The sequence below is a fragment of the Lytechinus pictus genome, chromosome 5 (genome assembly GCF_037042905.1).
Source record: "Lytechinus pictus isolate F3 Inbred chromosome 5, Lp3.0, whole genome shotgun sequence".
Taxonomy (NCBI): domain Eukaryota; kingdom Metazoa; phylum Echinodermata; class Echinoidea; order Temnopleuroida; family Toxopneustidae; genus Lytechinus; species Lytechinus pictus.
In genome coordinates this window covers 25188104-25203753 of record NC_087249.1, presented here as the reverse complement: position 1 = coordinate 25203753, position 15650 = coordinate 25188104, and the positions used below count along the sequence as shown (strand labels likewise).

Below are 15650 nucleotides of genomic sequence, written 5' to 3'. Positions count from 1 at the left end.
TTTAACATTTTTTTTTTTTTTTTAAATTTCTCCTTGTACACAGACGGCTCGCTATCATGCAGCCACCATTAGGGGGTTAACAATGCAAAATCCCCCCGACAAGGCTCATCGATTTTTGTCTTTATTTCATAAAAATATCTAAAAAGAACTGTACCAAAATAAAGATTATTATTCTGTTTTGGCCTGAAATGCACCAAAACGGGGAAAAATAAACTTAAAAAGGGGAAAAAACAGTGACTTACTTCAGCTGTCGTACAACTTCACTTCCCCGTTTTATCCGAACTTAATACATAAACATATGGCCATTGAGTCCCTGTACAGATCGAGCAAGAACTTCAATCTCTGTCTTTGGTGAGTGGAGCCAACGGAGTTCAGCAGAACAACCAACATACCAGAGACCGAAGCTTTCGGTCTAATGATGGGGGAGTGGAAATACATACCAAAATATGGCTTTATTCCATCAAATTTCGAGCAGGATCTATTCTAGTGCGTGAAATTTTCCATAGACATCGGTTTATTTAGTCAGTAAAGGGTCTGTGAGTCTAGACTAGTCGAACTATCCGCTGCGCTGATAATCGTTAAAATACCCCTTCCAGCGCTTCTCGCTAGCATTGCGGGAAGAGTCTAGACTGCAGATAAAAACCAGGTGAGTTCGAGTCCCAACTAAGGTAAGCAACAGTAAAAAAAAAATGATAGAAAAATCTGAGCGAACCGGAAGTAACAACAATTGGGTGTCTGGAGAAAAAAATTATTTTTCTTATTTCAAGAAAATATCACATTTTCTTTGTGAATTTGAAGAGAAATGACCTTCAGAGTTCAGACTGACAGAAATGTAACATTTTTGAAAAAAAAATCAATTATTGGCTGCAAAAAAGAATGAAATTAGGTCAATTTTCAGCATTTCTCTGCCATAGACTGTGTAGTTAAGAAATGGACACACACAATTCCAAATTTTTAGCTTCCGAGAACTGTTATGAATTTATCATTAATGCCAAAAACTTGTCCATAAAGAGCCCAATATGATTTTTTATGCTCTTTCTGATGGATGGTATCATTTTTATAAAGATTTGGAAACCAGATTACAATGAAAAATTGCGACAAAGTGAACTAAATTGTGCAGAACAGACGTTTCATTTTCCTGTAGAAAACGCATGGGGAAATGGCAATCTCAACACACACACAAATAAGCCTAAGTTAGGCCTAAGGGTTTGCAATTTATCTATAAATCCTTATTTAAAATGATCATATAAACTTGTCGATGTCCTTACTGTCAAAAGAAGCCCCTGAATTTTCTCTTTCCATACATGCCAAACACATGTTAATAATCAATTCAGATCACATTTTTCTAGCAGCCTGAACTTCCCGAAAAAATGTGCCATATTTTCCCCTAAATCAGCCTGTTTTATGCTGACACTTTTCGGTGTGGCTTCAAACACCCTATCATTTATATCAACTCTTTTGTAATTTGGTGGGGGGGTGCATATGGAACTCTTTCGAATAAATTGTGGAAGTTTCTATTCTCATAAACAAACAGAATCATAACTAGGATCAGTAAGGACAGTAGGTGTCTGTCTTAATGTTGTAACCCGCAAGTGAAAACCAGAAGCGTACCGTCCCGTATAATCCAATAATTTGCAAGCGGGACCCGCTGACCCGTCGGGTTTTAACCCGCAAGTCAATTTATCTTTGAAAAATATATTATTTCTGCAATCCCTACACTATACAGGCTCAAATCAGGAAAATATATGCCAACTACTAACCTAGCCTAGAGTGAATTTACTTACAATTTGCAAATTCGCCTTTAATTCCGGAGAGAAAATGTTTTTTGGGGTGACTTTGTACCACGAAATGGGTCCGCTCTGATCTCGAAATTGAAAGCATTACGCAATTAACTCCTCTGATTGGAGCCGCAGCTCAGCGCGCGCTAGCTAGCCCAGGCTGCCCAGCAAAGATCGGCAATGTTGTTTTTCAGTCCAGGTCGGTCGACACGGCGACTCACAACAATCATAATTACAATATTCAATTCTATGGGACCTCGTCTATAAAGTAATCAAAATTGAAATAAATACCAGGATAATGATACAGTAATTTTTTCTTCTTGTATATATATTATTTCCTTCTGTTTTTGTATTTCTTCCAATTCTTTGTACTAAATACAAACGTGCACGAGGGCGCCCATGAACTTACGTAAACAGCTCGTGTTACTAGTGCTTAGCTAGCTTAGCTAGGCTTTTATTTATTTTTTATTTTTTATCTCTCTCGATCGATCGGTCAAGAGAGAGGTATTTGCAAGAAACTTGCAATCCATTGCAATCCCATTTTACATCTTCAGAAATCTTAAAGACTTTCAATCAATTGTACATCGGAAAAATTAAGAGTGCGGGGGCTTCAGTTTTCATCAGAAAATGTATGAAATAACGAAAAGGAGGGTTAGACTAGACCAGCTTAGCGTGTCTTCAAAAAAGGGCAGCTAACACTCTGACCTGACGGCACGCTCTATCAGGTCATGACCTAATTTGGTAATCCAATAAGCAAACAACTGTCTCACTGCCGTGCACCGCAAATCCCTCGAGCTCAAACAGCGAGCGTTGCCGTGGAAACAGGCTCGACTCGCCCCACTCCAAGTCATAAAGCATTTCTTTCTCTGCCACGTGGCCTATCACTCGCTCCTTGCCAGACATGATTACGCAATGTATTCTGGCTTCTGTTCACATTCTCCGAACACATCCCCTCCCCTCTCTCTCTATCTCTCTCCCCCTCTGCCAGTCGTAAAACATTCCTTTCTCTGACTGCGCTGCACTGCACTGGCGCTCCTTTGAAAGAGCAACTCGATGTATTTTATTAATATTATGTCGAACTGTCTCAGTCCTGTTCACTGTTCACAGGACAAAAATACGCCGGCATTTTTAAAAAAGGAAATATCTACGTCTCTAAAAGAATCCGCTACGTAAGAAGCACATGATCCTAATTCAATTTTCATTGTTAATGTTTTTATTATGCGTCGTTACTTCTCCCTTTTTTTCGTATGACGGTCTGCGGGTTTGAGAATGAACTCGGCCCGGCCCGCAATCCGCGATGGGGTGCATACCGGCAGGTTAACCCGTACCGCAACGGGTGCGGGTTACAACACTACTAGTCTGTCTAACATTAGATGTCAAACAGGCGCAGGCGACATCCTTCAAAACACGAGACCTCATTCGAATGAGTGCACAGGGGACACCACAACTATCGGCAACACGTGCAATATATTACGCACACAAAGAAATGGATGATATCACGATTCCTTGATACATGTGTTCGGATAGCACACGATCGAAATCACCGGCTGTTTGAGGGATGCGATGTTAACTTCGCAGTAACTGGATAGAATGGAAAGAGTGAATAATTTCCTATAGTAAACTCCCATATGGTTTATTATTTAAAAAGAACTACTCAAATTAGTTCATATCCGGCTATCTTACCACACAAAAATAGATGTACAGTGATCAGGACTCGTCAATAACTCACGCAAAAAGTAAATTTTACAGAGCTTCAGTCTTCACGCAATGCCACTGGGTATGGTGTCTTTGCTATCACATGATTTTTTAAATCTTTTTTTTAAATCTCATAGTCGATTACCAACGCCGAATACGGTAAATCATTGGCAAAACTCCCGGGGGCAGTCAAAATACAGGGGCCGCGGAAGCGGGGGGCTGGGGGGCTTCAGCCCCCCCCCCCCCTCTTTTTTCAAAAACCGTGTACAAAAACGTAAAAATGACGACCATATGATTGTGCTAGTGCCCTTGGCTTTACTTACTTACTTACTTATATGGATACTTATGGATGCTTCTGAACGCAGTCTAAGACTCTATATTCAGTTCCAAATTCTGTCTCCTCTTTAGGTTGGCCGGCATGTCCTGGTGGGTCAGCGTCAAACTTGTACTTCACAGGTTCACATTTCCAATACTTATCCAGTCCATTCTCGAAGCTGTGGACACTGGGTGCATTAGTAATTCATTACTTAGGCTATTCCAAGGTTTCCTCATTCTTATGTAAAAAGAATTCTTACGTTTCTCAGTTACTGACCTCGGAATGTACAATTTCTTATCATGACCTCTGGTAGGCCCATGCACCTGGCCCAAATCTGGCACTACCTCTTGGTCATACCTGTGAAATAACTTGTATGTTTCGATCATATCTCCTCGCGCACGGCGATATGCTAATGTAGGAAGTTTTAGTTGAATCAATCTTTGTTCATATGGAAGGTTCTTTACTTCAGGTACCAACTTAGTGGCCCTTCTTTGTACATTTTCTATTGCTTGAATATGTTTCTTTAAGTATGGACTCCATACTGCATGAGCATACTCCAAGTGAGGTCTAATCAATGCTTTGTATAGGAGTAGGAGGTTCTCCTTGTGAAGATAATAAACAAATGTTCTCCTAATTAGATTCATAAGCCTATTGGCTTTATTTATCTTTGACTGAAAGTGCTGGTCAAAACTAAGCTTTGTGTCGACAATCACTCCTAAATCTTTACTAGTTTCAACTTGTGATAGATTATGTGAAGCATTATCATGTGTCATAGTATATTCATTGAATTCATCATTCTTTGTACCAATAGTAAGTACACAACATTTATCCGGGTGGAACTTTAATAGCCACTTGTCTGACCATGACACAAGACGATCTAAGTCCGCTTGTAATAACTCAGCATCTCTGTCATTATTAACATGCATGCTTGTATAACTTGGTGTCATCTGCAAATAAACTAACAGTACTTGACGAAATCTGATCCGGTAAATCATTAATGTACATTACAAAAAGCAGGGGTCCGAGGACACTCCCTTGCTGTATTCCGCTGGTTACATCAGCCCAGTCAGAGAACACACCATTCACACAAACTCGGTGCTGTCGACCAACAAGAAAAGACCTCTGACCCACTTACATATGAGCTATAGATATGCCAAATCCCTCAATTTTGGCTAAAAGTCTCTGGTGTACGTGGGACCTTATCAAAGGCTTTCATGAAATCTAGGTAGATGACATCAACTGCACCACCAACCTCCAACATATTCGTCCAATCATTTAACACATTGAGTAATTGTAACATTGTTGATCGTCCTGATACAAATCCAAATTGTTTTGAACTGAGAAGGTAAGGAATTTATCCTCATTACCATGTCCCTCGGAGAGGACCTTAAGCTGTCGGTCCCCTGGTTGCTTGCTCACAGGCATTCGTGCTTTCTTAGTAGTCAGGTAAAAAACCTCGATATAATGGGACTTTTTGCATGGTCATCAGCCCCCCCCCCCCCACTTTGAAAACCTTTCCGCGGCCCCTGAAATGTACTGCTGTACACATGGGTAACTAAATTATTTCCAAACACCTCCTAAATGAGTTTTTTTCTGTGTGCAAATAATCACCATAACAAGTTTTTCGCGGGCAAAGTTATTTTGGCCCCTATATACATGTATTGTTGTCGCAAAAAAGCTTGGGGGCAAAAATACGTACCCTAAACACGTATGGCTATATAGTTTATAAAAAAAAACATACCCTGTACGTTTGACCCTGTGATTGACCAGTGACCATATAAACCACCGTTTTTTTTTTTTTTTTTTATCGCGGTGTTTTTTTAATGAGTGCATGTACACGCGGCCCGCGTCCAAAACTAAAAAACACCCCTTTAATCATCATCATCATCTGTACGGGAGGGTAGGTATATAGCCCTGTAGATCTCCCGGTCGTAAACGCTTGATGCATAATTAAAAGTCTAACAATTAAGTACAGTGCGGGCGTGGATGTAAGACAATTTCAAATGTAATGCATGACCAAAAAGAATCTAATCCGTGTTTAAATGAGTTAATACTGGAGGACATAGTGTTGCAGGCAAACTATTCCAAGATTATTGGATCACTCTTTTACTGAAAAAGCTGCTGCGCGTCAACCGACAGTGAGTTGTCACATGAACAGTTTGAAGGGATTGTTCCCTTAAATAAGTTTTTTGTCATGTACTGCAATATATTTGTGGTGGTGAAAGTGGTGAAAGCTATTATAAAAAGGAAGGGAGTAGGATAGAGGGCGGGATCATGATGTATATATATAGAGGGGTCTGGTATGGATGAGGTACTACACTAAGCGCAGGAGGTAAAAACCCTAGTAAAAACAAAACAAAAGCACAGAAATAATAAAAGCCTGACACAGAACGCTATAGGTTACCAGTATACGAGAGAAATAAGAGAGCTAGGGTGTTGTCGGGTGTAGGGTGTATATAGGCTCCATTTTTTTTTACCCGGAGGGTGCCACTCCACTGGCTTGACGGTATACACACTGGAACTATTCACAGACCCTCACAATCGATACACACAGCAGAGAAAAGTACCGAAATAATTTTATAAGGATATACAGAAGGAGTTAATTGGTTTGGAATAAAGGCCGGGGCAGCTAGTCTATAAAATAAAAGTCAAATTATAAGCTTGTCTACGTATAGCAATGGGATTTTTTTTTATTAATAAGGGGCAATTATACCTGTCTATAAAATAAAAGTAAAATTAAGCTTGTCTCTACGTATAGCAATTGGATTTTTATCTATTCATCGATTCCATTCATTTACATGTTTGTTTGCTTATTATCCTCATCATCATTAAATTGTTATCATCTTTATTTATTTATCTATTCATTTATTATAATTATTATCATTATTATTATTATCATCATCGTCATCATCGCCATCATCATCATCATCATCACCATCATCATCATCATCAGGATCACGGATGGGGTGGGAGTAGTTCTAGATTTATACCAAACATGTCCATATAGCTCATTTTCACACATACGTGTAATATTAAGCAATATCTCAACGTATCATTCTGATTTTATTTATTATTTCATAAAATTGCCAAAATATATATTTCCATCCCCTTATAGCTCTAGTCACATTTATTTAAATTCAATTCAAGTTAATACCAATTTTATTTTTAAAGACACCATACTTTCAAGTGGGTTAGAGGAAGAACTTATTTATTGTTTTAAGTTTAAGTTCCTTTTAAAACAACAAACCAGTGCTACTTCATTATGGCTGGAAGAGGTCGAGGTCGCGGGCGTGGTCGAGGGTCGTCGTTTGCTGCTGATGCCCTTGGATTAGGAAGAGGAGGAGAATCATTGCCACCTCCCACTGCTCAGCCGCCACCGCTTTTTCCTGTGAGTCCCACATCATTGCAAATTATGTTGGTCAAAAATGCGCACGGTGTTGCCGTTCCGATTCCGACTAAAATATGTCTCAAGATTTCAACATCATCAGGATGGGCTGATTCAAATCACGTTGATTTAAATCATTATTGAAATCGTGATTTTAATCTCTATGATTTTTTCTAAATCATTGATATAAATCACTTCCAGTTCCACTGGAAACATGTAGGCCTACGGTACACTACAATTACAATTACAAATGATTGACAATGACATTTTTTTATTTGTGGTAGTTTTATTTTTTTCCTCAAAATAGAAAGATTTTATCAATTCTATATCATCAAAACATAAATAAATGCTTCATATCTACTAAAAAAATTGAAATCATGTCAGTAAAATCAGGTTGATCTTGCAAGGTAGCCTATAAATTATGTTATGGTTTAACAATCATGACAATAACAATTAACATGTCTCAGACTTAGTCTTACTCTTAGTCTTAGGCCCCTAAAACGCACTCACACAAGCATGCGAGGTTAGTATACTAACCTCGCACAACGCATGTCATTTCATAATGAATTTTGACGTTTTCGTTCATCACACGAATGTGAGAATATGAAACACGCCTAAATCTTCACAATATACTATTACTAAATTTAGTCATCTTAATCTTATATTATTTATAATGTAATCTAATTTTAAAAATCAGCACGAACTTATCTATAGAAATGGATTTTAAACGCTTACCTCCAAATCTCAGCCAGTTACTCCATCCGATCCTTAATACTGCGGTGGAAATTATGCAAACAACGATCGATATGCGAATTTTTCCTATCGAACAGTCTAGATTCAAGTCGCCGGCGCATAATAGGAAATTGTACCAAAAATCAACAGGTTGCATGTCACGTATAATCGCTGATGGTGCTACATCATAAAATAACGCTGAACAGCGAAAAAAATGCGGAGCGCCTAGAACGCAGCCAGCAGTACAGCTGATCTGACGTAAACGACGTAAACAAGCAAGTTTATTAAATAATATTGCGCGCGCTCTCTGTGCGTATAGAGAGAACCAGCGAATCGGGGCCATGCCTGCTTCGACATCAAGAAAGATCATCGATATAAAGTACCAGAAAGACAGAGAGGAATTGAAATTGGCTTCATATCGTTTTGTAAGTTTCATATCCAAAGCTTATCTGATCTTAAATCCATATATATTGCTAATTTAAAATATATAGCCCGAAAGGCATTGCAAGTGCCGTGCAAGTGGTTATCCTGTGGACGGCGGCGGTAATGTACCCATAGGTGCCTAAAACGGCCCTTCTCCACAGATGATTTTTTTTTTTAATCATTGATTTAAATCACTTCCTTTGAAACATATGATGTACAAATGATTGACAATATTTTTATTTGCGGCAGTTTTTATATGTTTTTTTACTCAAAATAGAAAGATTTTATCAACTTTATATCATCAAAGCATGAATAAATCCTTCAATAAGCGGTTAACATGCACTTAGCCCCCTACTTAGTCTTAGACCAAAAGCTTCGGTCTCTCTATTATGTTGGTTGTTCAGCTGAACTCCGTTGGCTTCACTCACCAAATACAGAGACCGAAGTTCTAGCGCGATCTCTACAGGGGACTCAATGGCCATATGTTTATGTATTAAGTTTTGATAAAACGGAAGTGCAGTTGCGCGACAGCCGAGGTAAATCACTGTTTTCATTCCTTTTAACTTGATTTTTCCCCCGTTTTTTGGCAATTAGTGCCAAGAGGGAATTTTAATTTGCATTTCGGTCGCGTTAATTTTCAAAAGTTTGATTCATTAAAGACAAAAATTGAAGAGCCCCGACGGGGGGATTTTGCATTGTAAGTCCCCTAATGGTGGCTGCACGATAGCGAGCCGTCTGTGTACGAGGAGAAATTAAAAAAATAAATAAATGTTAAAAAACTCCTCGAAACAGATGGCTGCCAGCTGTCTACCCCCTACTCCACTTTCACTAATTTTTTTTAATCATTGATTTAAATCACTTCCATTGAAATTTGTACAATGTACAACTCCAGGATTTTTGTACTAAAAGAAATAATTCAAATAAACTTGCAACTTTTTCCCAATAAGTCACAGCTTCGCAAATCAATGCTTTAAACAATAAAAAAGCTTCAACCATGGCTCAAATACCAAAGGAGGTTTAAACAAACAAAAAGAAATGTAGTTTTCTACGAAAAAAACTGAAATTTTCAAAAATTTGAAAATATCCATCGTCAATCGTTGAATCATGTGCCGGAGCTTGCAGTGGAAGTAATGAGACAATCATTTAGCATGGTGACATCATAGAACTGATTTGGAAGAGTTAAAATATTTCGCCACCGCGATGAGAATCGGCCGTAATGTCAGTGTATAGCAGGTGGTTGGTTTCAAAAGAAGGTTGCAAATGTGAAATTGTCGTATTTGTTGTTCGCTGATATTTATGCGCATAGAAACGCAGTCATCGCAAGACAAAAACTAGGTAAAACTTATAAATACTTATGCAGATACGATTCTTATAAAATTAGATGGTCGATTAGGGGTAGTTCCAAATCACGCTACAAATTCACTGCCTATTCAAAAACATCACAATCGCAGTCAAAAGTATGACCACCGCTGCATCCATGCAATTGCAGTGTTTATGTTGGCTGTAGTCATGGTGGTAGACGAAAGAACTTTACTTCCAAACAACCCCTAAACGAGTTTTTCTCTGTGTGCAAAATAACCCTTTAAACAAGTTTATTTACACGTTTTGGCCCCTAAACAAGTTGTCGCTGAAATATGACCTCGGGGGAAAAAGCTTGGGGAAAAAAACATACCCTAAACACGTTTGGCTAGTCTTAAAAACAAAGCTTTGGGGGAAAAAGACATACCCTAAATACGTTTGACCCCGCAATTGACCATTGACCAGTCTTTCAAAACCAACCTTTTTCTTAAAAATTTGTGTTTTTGATACCCTTAAAGAGTCCACGCGCGGACCGCGTCCAAAACTGAAAAAAAACACCCCTTTAAATGCGTTTTTTTGGTCACGCGTGTGTACAGTAATATATTGAATGCCCCCCCCCCCCCGGGACCTATGGAGACTTCAAATGACTGCATTGGTGATGTCATGAAGATGTAAGGCAGGGACTACTCGACCATGTACTCAAATATCATTAAATGACTATAAAGAATCAAACGTTTTACTTAAAATTGTATTTTTCTTAGATGAGGACATAAAAAATCATATGCTACTTTTGACATTTGTGTTATATTTTTATTACTGCCCCAGGGAAATAGGTAGGCCTACTTAGGAGAAAACCACAAATCCCTAACTAAATGGGAAATTTGTCCTTAATTACCTGTTACCATTTGTCATAATTTCCTTACCCAGTTGCCAATTTGAAAGTTACATTGTCTTAGAGATCTCAGTTTTAAAACAGCCCTATTTTTTCTCATGGGTTGTCCGATTTCTTTCAAACTTTCACACCTTATACTTATAGCAATTGTTAATACTGTGTTTTTTTTTCATAGTAACACTATTAATGATCATTGTTACCAGTATATTATCATTATGATTTCATTAATTTTTTTCTGTGTATTTCAATTCAGCCTCTTGAATTCTCCCCAGCACCTCTGCCCACAAACGAAGGGGATAATTACATGTACCTCCTTAAACAAGAGTTCAGAGGCTATCTGAGGGAGTCGCCATATTACATCAAACCTCTCAACAAGAAAAAGGGTAACTTATGAATCCAGATCATCTAGTATCATTCTTTTAGCAGGATCAAATATCAAATTGATCCATACCGTATGTTGCACTGAGTGAGAGAAGAAATGATAGAATACAAGTAAAGGAAGAGTGGATACTAATAACTCTTCCATATGCACCCTCTACCCATTTACAGTATTTTTTATTCAGTAAAACCAAAAAATATAATCCTGTGTTGGTTTTTTTTTCTGGCATTGTACTTTTTTCACATTCTGATATGTTGTGCAGGTGCATGTTGGTACACAACATTAAGTCAAATTACCACAGCTTACTTGTATGCAGTAATTTGATATTGGGATACAAGTTCATACAACATGAAATATCTATCTGACCCCCACCCCTTCCCCTTCCATACATATAACGGCCATTTAGCATGGATCGAGTAGTAGTTCCAAATCTCAACCAAGAAACTATGCTGTTTTATTTTTCCTGTATAGATATTGAACGTTATTCTGACAAGTACCAGGTAGGGTCTGGAGATAATGGGATAGAATGGCAGCCAGACTGGAAGAGATTCCCAAAGGAGTTAAAGATGGTATCTCGGAAAGCAAGACCACCGAAATCAAAAAGTATGTTTGCCATTAACCCTGTTAACTTTGTTTTGTGTGCGTGTTTGACATGCCCTTTAATGGAGGAGTATGTAGACTAGTTTGTAGTGCTTAACTTCGTATAAAAAATCTTTAATCACGAAACAGTCCAAATTTCTCTGATTACCAAAGAGACTCTTCATTAATAAATGCTCTTCAAAAAAGTACATTGCACTTGTCCTTAATATGTACCTCAATGTATGTGAAGCAGTTGACTATTGAATTCATAGTCTTTGTACAGAGAAATCCAATACATATTGGGAAATATGTGTTTTATTTTGTAGCATGAATGCATCAGACCCTATCAAATATACGTTTATAAACTGGCTCAATATATATCGATGAATGGTCAATAGCGTTGAACGATGAAGCATAGTCACACATCAACAGTTATGAAATTAATGATTTAGTCATTCATGAAATAGAAAGAAATTTTTAAGGAAAAATACGATAAGCTCCCTAAGATATTATTGCAAAGTATCAGTCCCACTTGTGTGTTCTTGTGTATTTGGTTCATTGTTTTTCTAGGCTCAGTGAAACCATCCTTGTCTACTGCCAGAGTTTCAAAGATTGCTAATGAAGAAGTCATTAAGAAATTAGATGTAAGTTTTGTCAGGTTTTGCTTGATTGTATTATTACTTGTAAACAAGCACCAATGCTATTTGTCAATACCAGATTCATGCATGAGGAGAATTAAAAAGATATTTTTTTATCGGTATATGTAAAAATACATACATGTAGTTATAAATTATTCAGATTACTCATAGATTTAACTGTCGATATCAAAATTATATTTAATCTAAATGTTTTTGAAAGTCAATCTCTCATGATTTGACATTAGCATCATAATTCATGCATATTCATTTCTTCTAATATGACTTGTTAATTTATTCTTAGATTCATATCTATTGTCTTTAAAAAGCATTTTGTCCTGCATTTATGATCATTGTCATATGATCTCAAGCTATAGTTCCCTTTATAGTTCTACCATTACAAAATGCTGTGCATGTACCTACTACTTTGAAAAATTTTGGTGAAAATATAAAACCATATATTCCTCCCCATCCGTCTTAGGAGCTGGAAAAGAAAGAAGATGGTACAAAATCAGGAGAGGAGGATGAAGAAGAGGAGGAAGGACAAGGAGAAGAGGATGAAGAGGAATATTATGATGAAGAAGAACAAGAAGAGGTAGGCTTTGTCATGTATTAAAGATCACACTAAAATCTTGGTTGTTTTTATATAGTCATGTCATTAAATATTACCATTTAAAAACAATACTAGATATTTCATTACATTTTGGGTGAAGATTTCAAAGATTGCTCTTTGGCATTTCTTAAGAAGCACATTACTGTATATTGCATGATTAGAAAAAAACACCTTTGAAAGTGTTTTGTCTGTCATGTGTAGATAAAAAGGACTGTGGTCATACTTAGGTATACTTGTTGAATAATTGGCATTGGAAGTAAATTGTAGTGTTGGATCTTCTTATTGAGGTTCAGATTTTGGTTAAGAAATGTTGATACAGTTGTAACATCAGTTTCACAATTCCAATATTAAGTATATATATATATTTGATCAATCGCATGAATAACCCGAAATATCTGCATAAAAGGTCATTGATATTCATCTCTAATTTATTAATGTTTTGTTTTACCCTTTTACTTTTCATCTGTTTAGTTGTATATATTAGTATTCTCAATTGTTTATAATATGTAATTATTTATTAATTCATCTCAGTGTTTATTCATTTGTAAATTATTTTATTTCCCTTCCGGCCTGTTGGCGTGTAGGGGACAGACTACATTTCCAATTACTTTGATCCTGGCGAGGATTACATTGATGAAGATGATGGACTGGATGATGGACCTACATACTGATGTGTTGCCATGGTGATGTCACATCGAGTGGAATCAATAGATGTCTGTTGCTCCTTGGAGAAGATGGATGAAAAAAAACATCTTGGTGGTAGGGTAGAGTGCAATACTTAACATTGTGGTAGGAAAAGAAAAATTGACTACTACTCTGTGGCACTTGGTTCACTCTGCATATCTTACCAACAAAGGAATGCCGCCTAATGACAACACGAGGGATTCTGTGCAAAAACTTCTGGTGGATTGTGTGAAAATGTACTTAATTTGGCACAGTCATGGAGTGATAAAAGAATTCAAAGGTTTCGCTTTTGAAGGATGGAGTCCCCCCAATTCTATGATGCAGAAAATATTGCAGTACCAGTGTCAGAACTGATGAGAGATAATAGAAGAGTATTCATCCAAGTATTTGCATTTGATGCACTTCTTAGCTGAGGAAAACACAACGGTCGCAGGTGGTGATTCTCGTATGATTAGCAGACTATTAGGTGTGGCTTGCTATACCAAAACTTGCACCAGCGTGATGCCAAGGTCCTGGGCCAACTAAAATAAAGTTATTACATCTCAGTGATGAGATTGTTTTGTTTGCTTTAATCGTCACTATCTTTTATTTGTAAAAAAAAAAAAAATTGAAAAGGGGGATTTGTTGATACTATGACTTACTGTGACTCATAAACTATCAGAAGAAAATCACCATAAAGTAAGGGCAAGATAGCTTGGGGAAGGGGATATGGCAAAGAATAGTAAAAGAAAGAGAAAAAAAGGGGTAGGGGAACATATCAAGATCAAATGAGAAATTGATACTTTCTTTTTTGAACCCCTTCCACATTTCAACATCTGAATTTTGAAAGGAAATTGTCTACCATTGCCACACAATTATGTGCACATGGTTTTTATTTTTTCGCTCCGTTTTTTAAGAATCTTATTTTTATGCACTAACAAATATAGTTTGCACTAAAAAGTGAGTAGATTCTACTGGTATTTAAATATTTTCTCTTGGTCACTTTCATCTAATAAATAATAAATAAATAAATATAATATTAAAGGTCAAGTCCACCCCAACAAAAGGTTGATCTGAATAAAAAGAGAAAAATCCAACAAACAGAACACTGAAAATTTCATCAAAATCAGATGTAAAATAAGAGTTATGACATTTTAAAGTTTTGCTTAATTTCACAAAACAGTTATACGCACATCCCGGTCAGTATGCAAATGAGGGAACTGATGACAACACTCACTATTTCTTTTGTATTTTATCATATTTTGATTTTCTCCCCATTGTCTTGTGAAACAAAGTTTTATTTCTCCCTGAAAATATGGAATTACCATTTTTTATCATTTTACGGTTTAGTCAACTTTGTCCTTAATGTCAAATCTGTAAAAAATGAAATATGGTATAATTCAAACAATAAAAAACACAAGATAGTGAGGAACATCGATTCTCTCGTTTGCATGTGACTAAATTGTGCATATAACTATTTTGTGAAAAATAAGCGAAACTTAAAGATGTCACAACTTTCTTATTTTACATCCGATTTTGATGAAGTTTTCAGCATTATGCTTGTCTGATTTTTCTCTATTGATTCAAATCTACATTTTTCTGAGGTGAACTTGACCTTTAATATTATATTTATCGTTTAATCGGCCAAATGCTAAGGGTATCAAAACAATTTTGATCTTATTGTTTTGGTTTTAAGAAGTATTTCTAACAATGCTGCATTATAGTTTTACCAGAATATTTTTCTTTTTGAATCTGTTAAGGAAATAAGTTGTAAAATAGTTAAGACCTTCAGCTATTAAAAAAAAAAAAATCTTATTTTACTTTGATTTCTATTTCTGTTCTTGTTCGTTTACTTTACCAAAGTGGGTTCTTAGTAATAATTTTGTGGTTTTGGATATCTCATACAACTTTGGTTCAAATTTTCCGAATTTTTGCTTCCAAAGAACAGAATATTTATATATTTAAAAAAATCAAAATTACACCTATACTTCCTAATGCCTACTTTCAATGATATTGCCAATTCTAATAGATTTCTTTGGTCCCAATATTTCCATAGTAACAGTTATCTTTATACTGTACAGCACAGTTTCCAGATGCAGGATTTCAATTGTAACACAAAGCTAATGCTTTTGAGAATACAAACAAGAGAAATAATGTATTGTAAGACATTATGGTTAGGTACAATGATGATTTGTTGAGATTTAATTCAATGCTTTGTTTGAATAAAAAAGTGCACAAGAAAGCCACAAGTAATCACAATA

At 36.5% G+C, this 15650-nt stretch overlaps 2 protein-coding genes across 3 annotated transcripts in view; one reads left to right on the top strand and one right to left on the bottom strand.

The window, feature by feature from the left end:
* LOC129262221 (peptidyl-prolyl cis-trans isomerase FKBP8-like) overlaps positions 1-3591 on the bottom strand; it is an 18856-nt gene extending 15265 nt beyond the window's left edge. The window contains exon 1 of the mRNA XM_054900304.2: positions 3462-3591. The gene's annotated coding sequence lies outside the window, so the exon portion shown is untranslated. The remainder of the gene's footprint in view (positions 1-3461) is intronic.
* LOC129260368 (DNA-directed RNA polymerase III subunit RPC7-like) lies at positions 3354-15648 on the top strand. 2 transcript variants are annotated; one of them, XM_064100091.1, is made up of 6 exons: positions 3354-3377; positions 10774-10903; positions 11371-11502; positions 12049-12122; positions 12595-12708; positions 13311-15648. In XM_064100091.1, the coding sequence occupies exons 1-6, from the start codon at positions 3369-3371 to the stop codon at positions 13395-13397; spliced, it is 546 nt and encodes a 181-aa protein (XP_063956161.1). In that variant the 5' UTR covers positions 3354-3368; the 3' UTR covers positions 13398-15648. The 2 variants fall into 2 exon arrangements, with proteins under 2 accessions (XP_063956161.1, XP_054754333.2); XM_054898358.2 differs by lacking the exon at positions 3354-3377 and adding an exon at positions 6929-7177.
* Positions 15649-15650: the final 2 nt, after the last annotated feature.

Coding starts and splice junctions, on each gene's coding strand:
- LOC129260368 (XM_054898358.2), top strand. CDS start 7,052: ATGGCTGGAAGAGGTCGAGGTCGCGGGCGTGGTCGAGGGTCGTCGTTT. Junction 10,904..11,370: donor ACCTCTCAACAAGAAAAAGG/GTAACTTATGAA, acceptor TTTCCTGTATAG/ATATTGAACGTTATTCTGAC. Junction 11,503..12,048: donor AAGACCACCGAAATCAAAAA/GTATGTTTGCCA, acceptor TTGTTTTTCTAG/GCTCAGTGAAACCATCCTTG.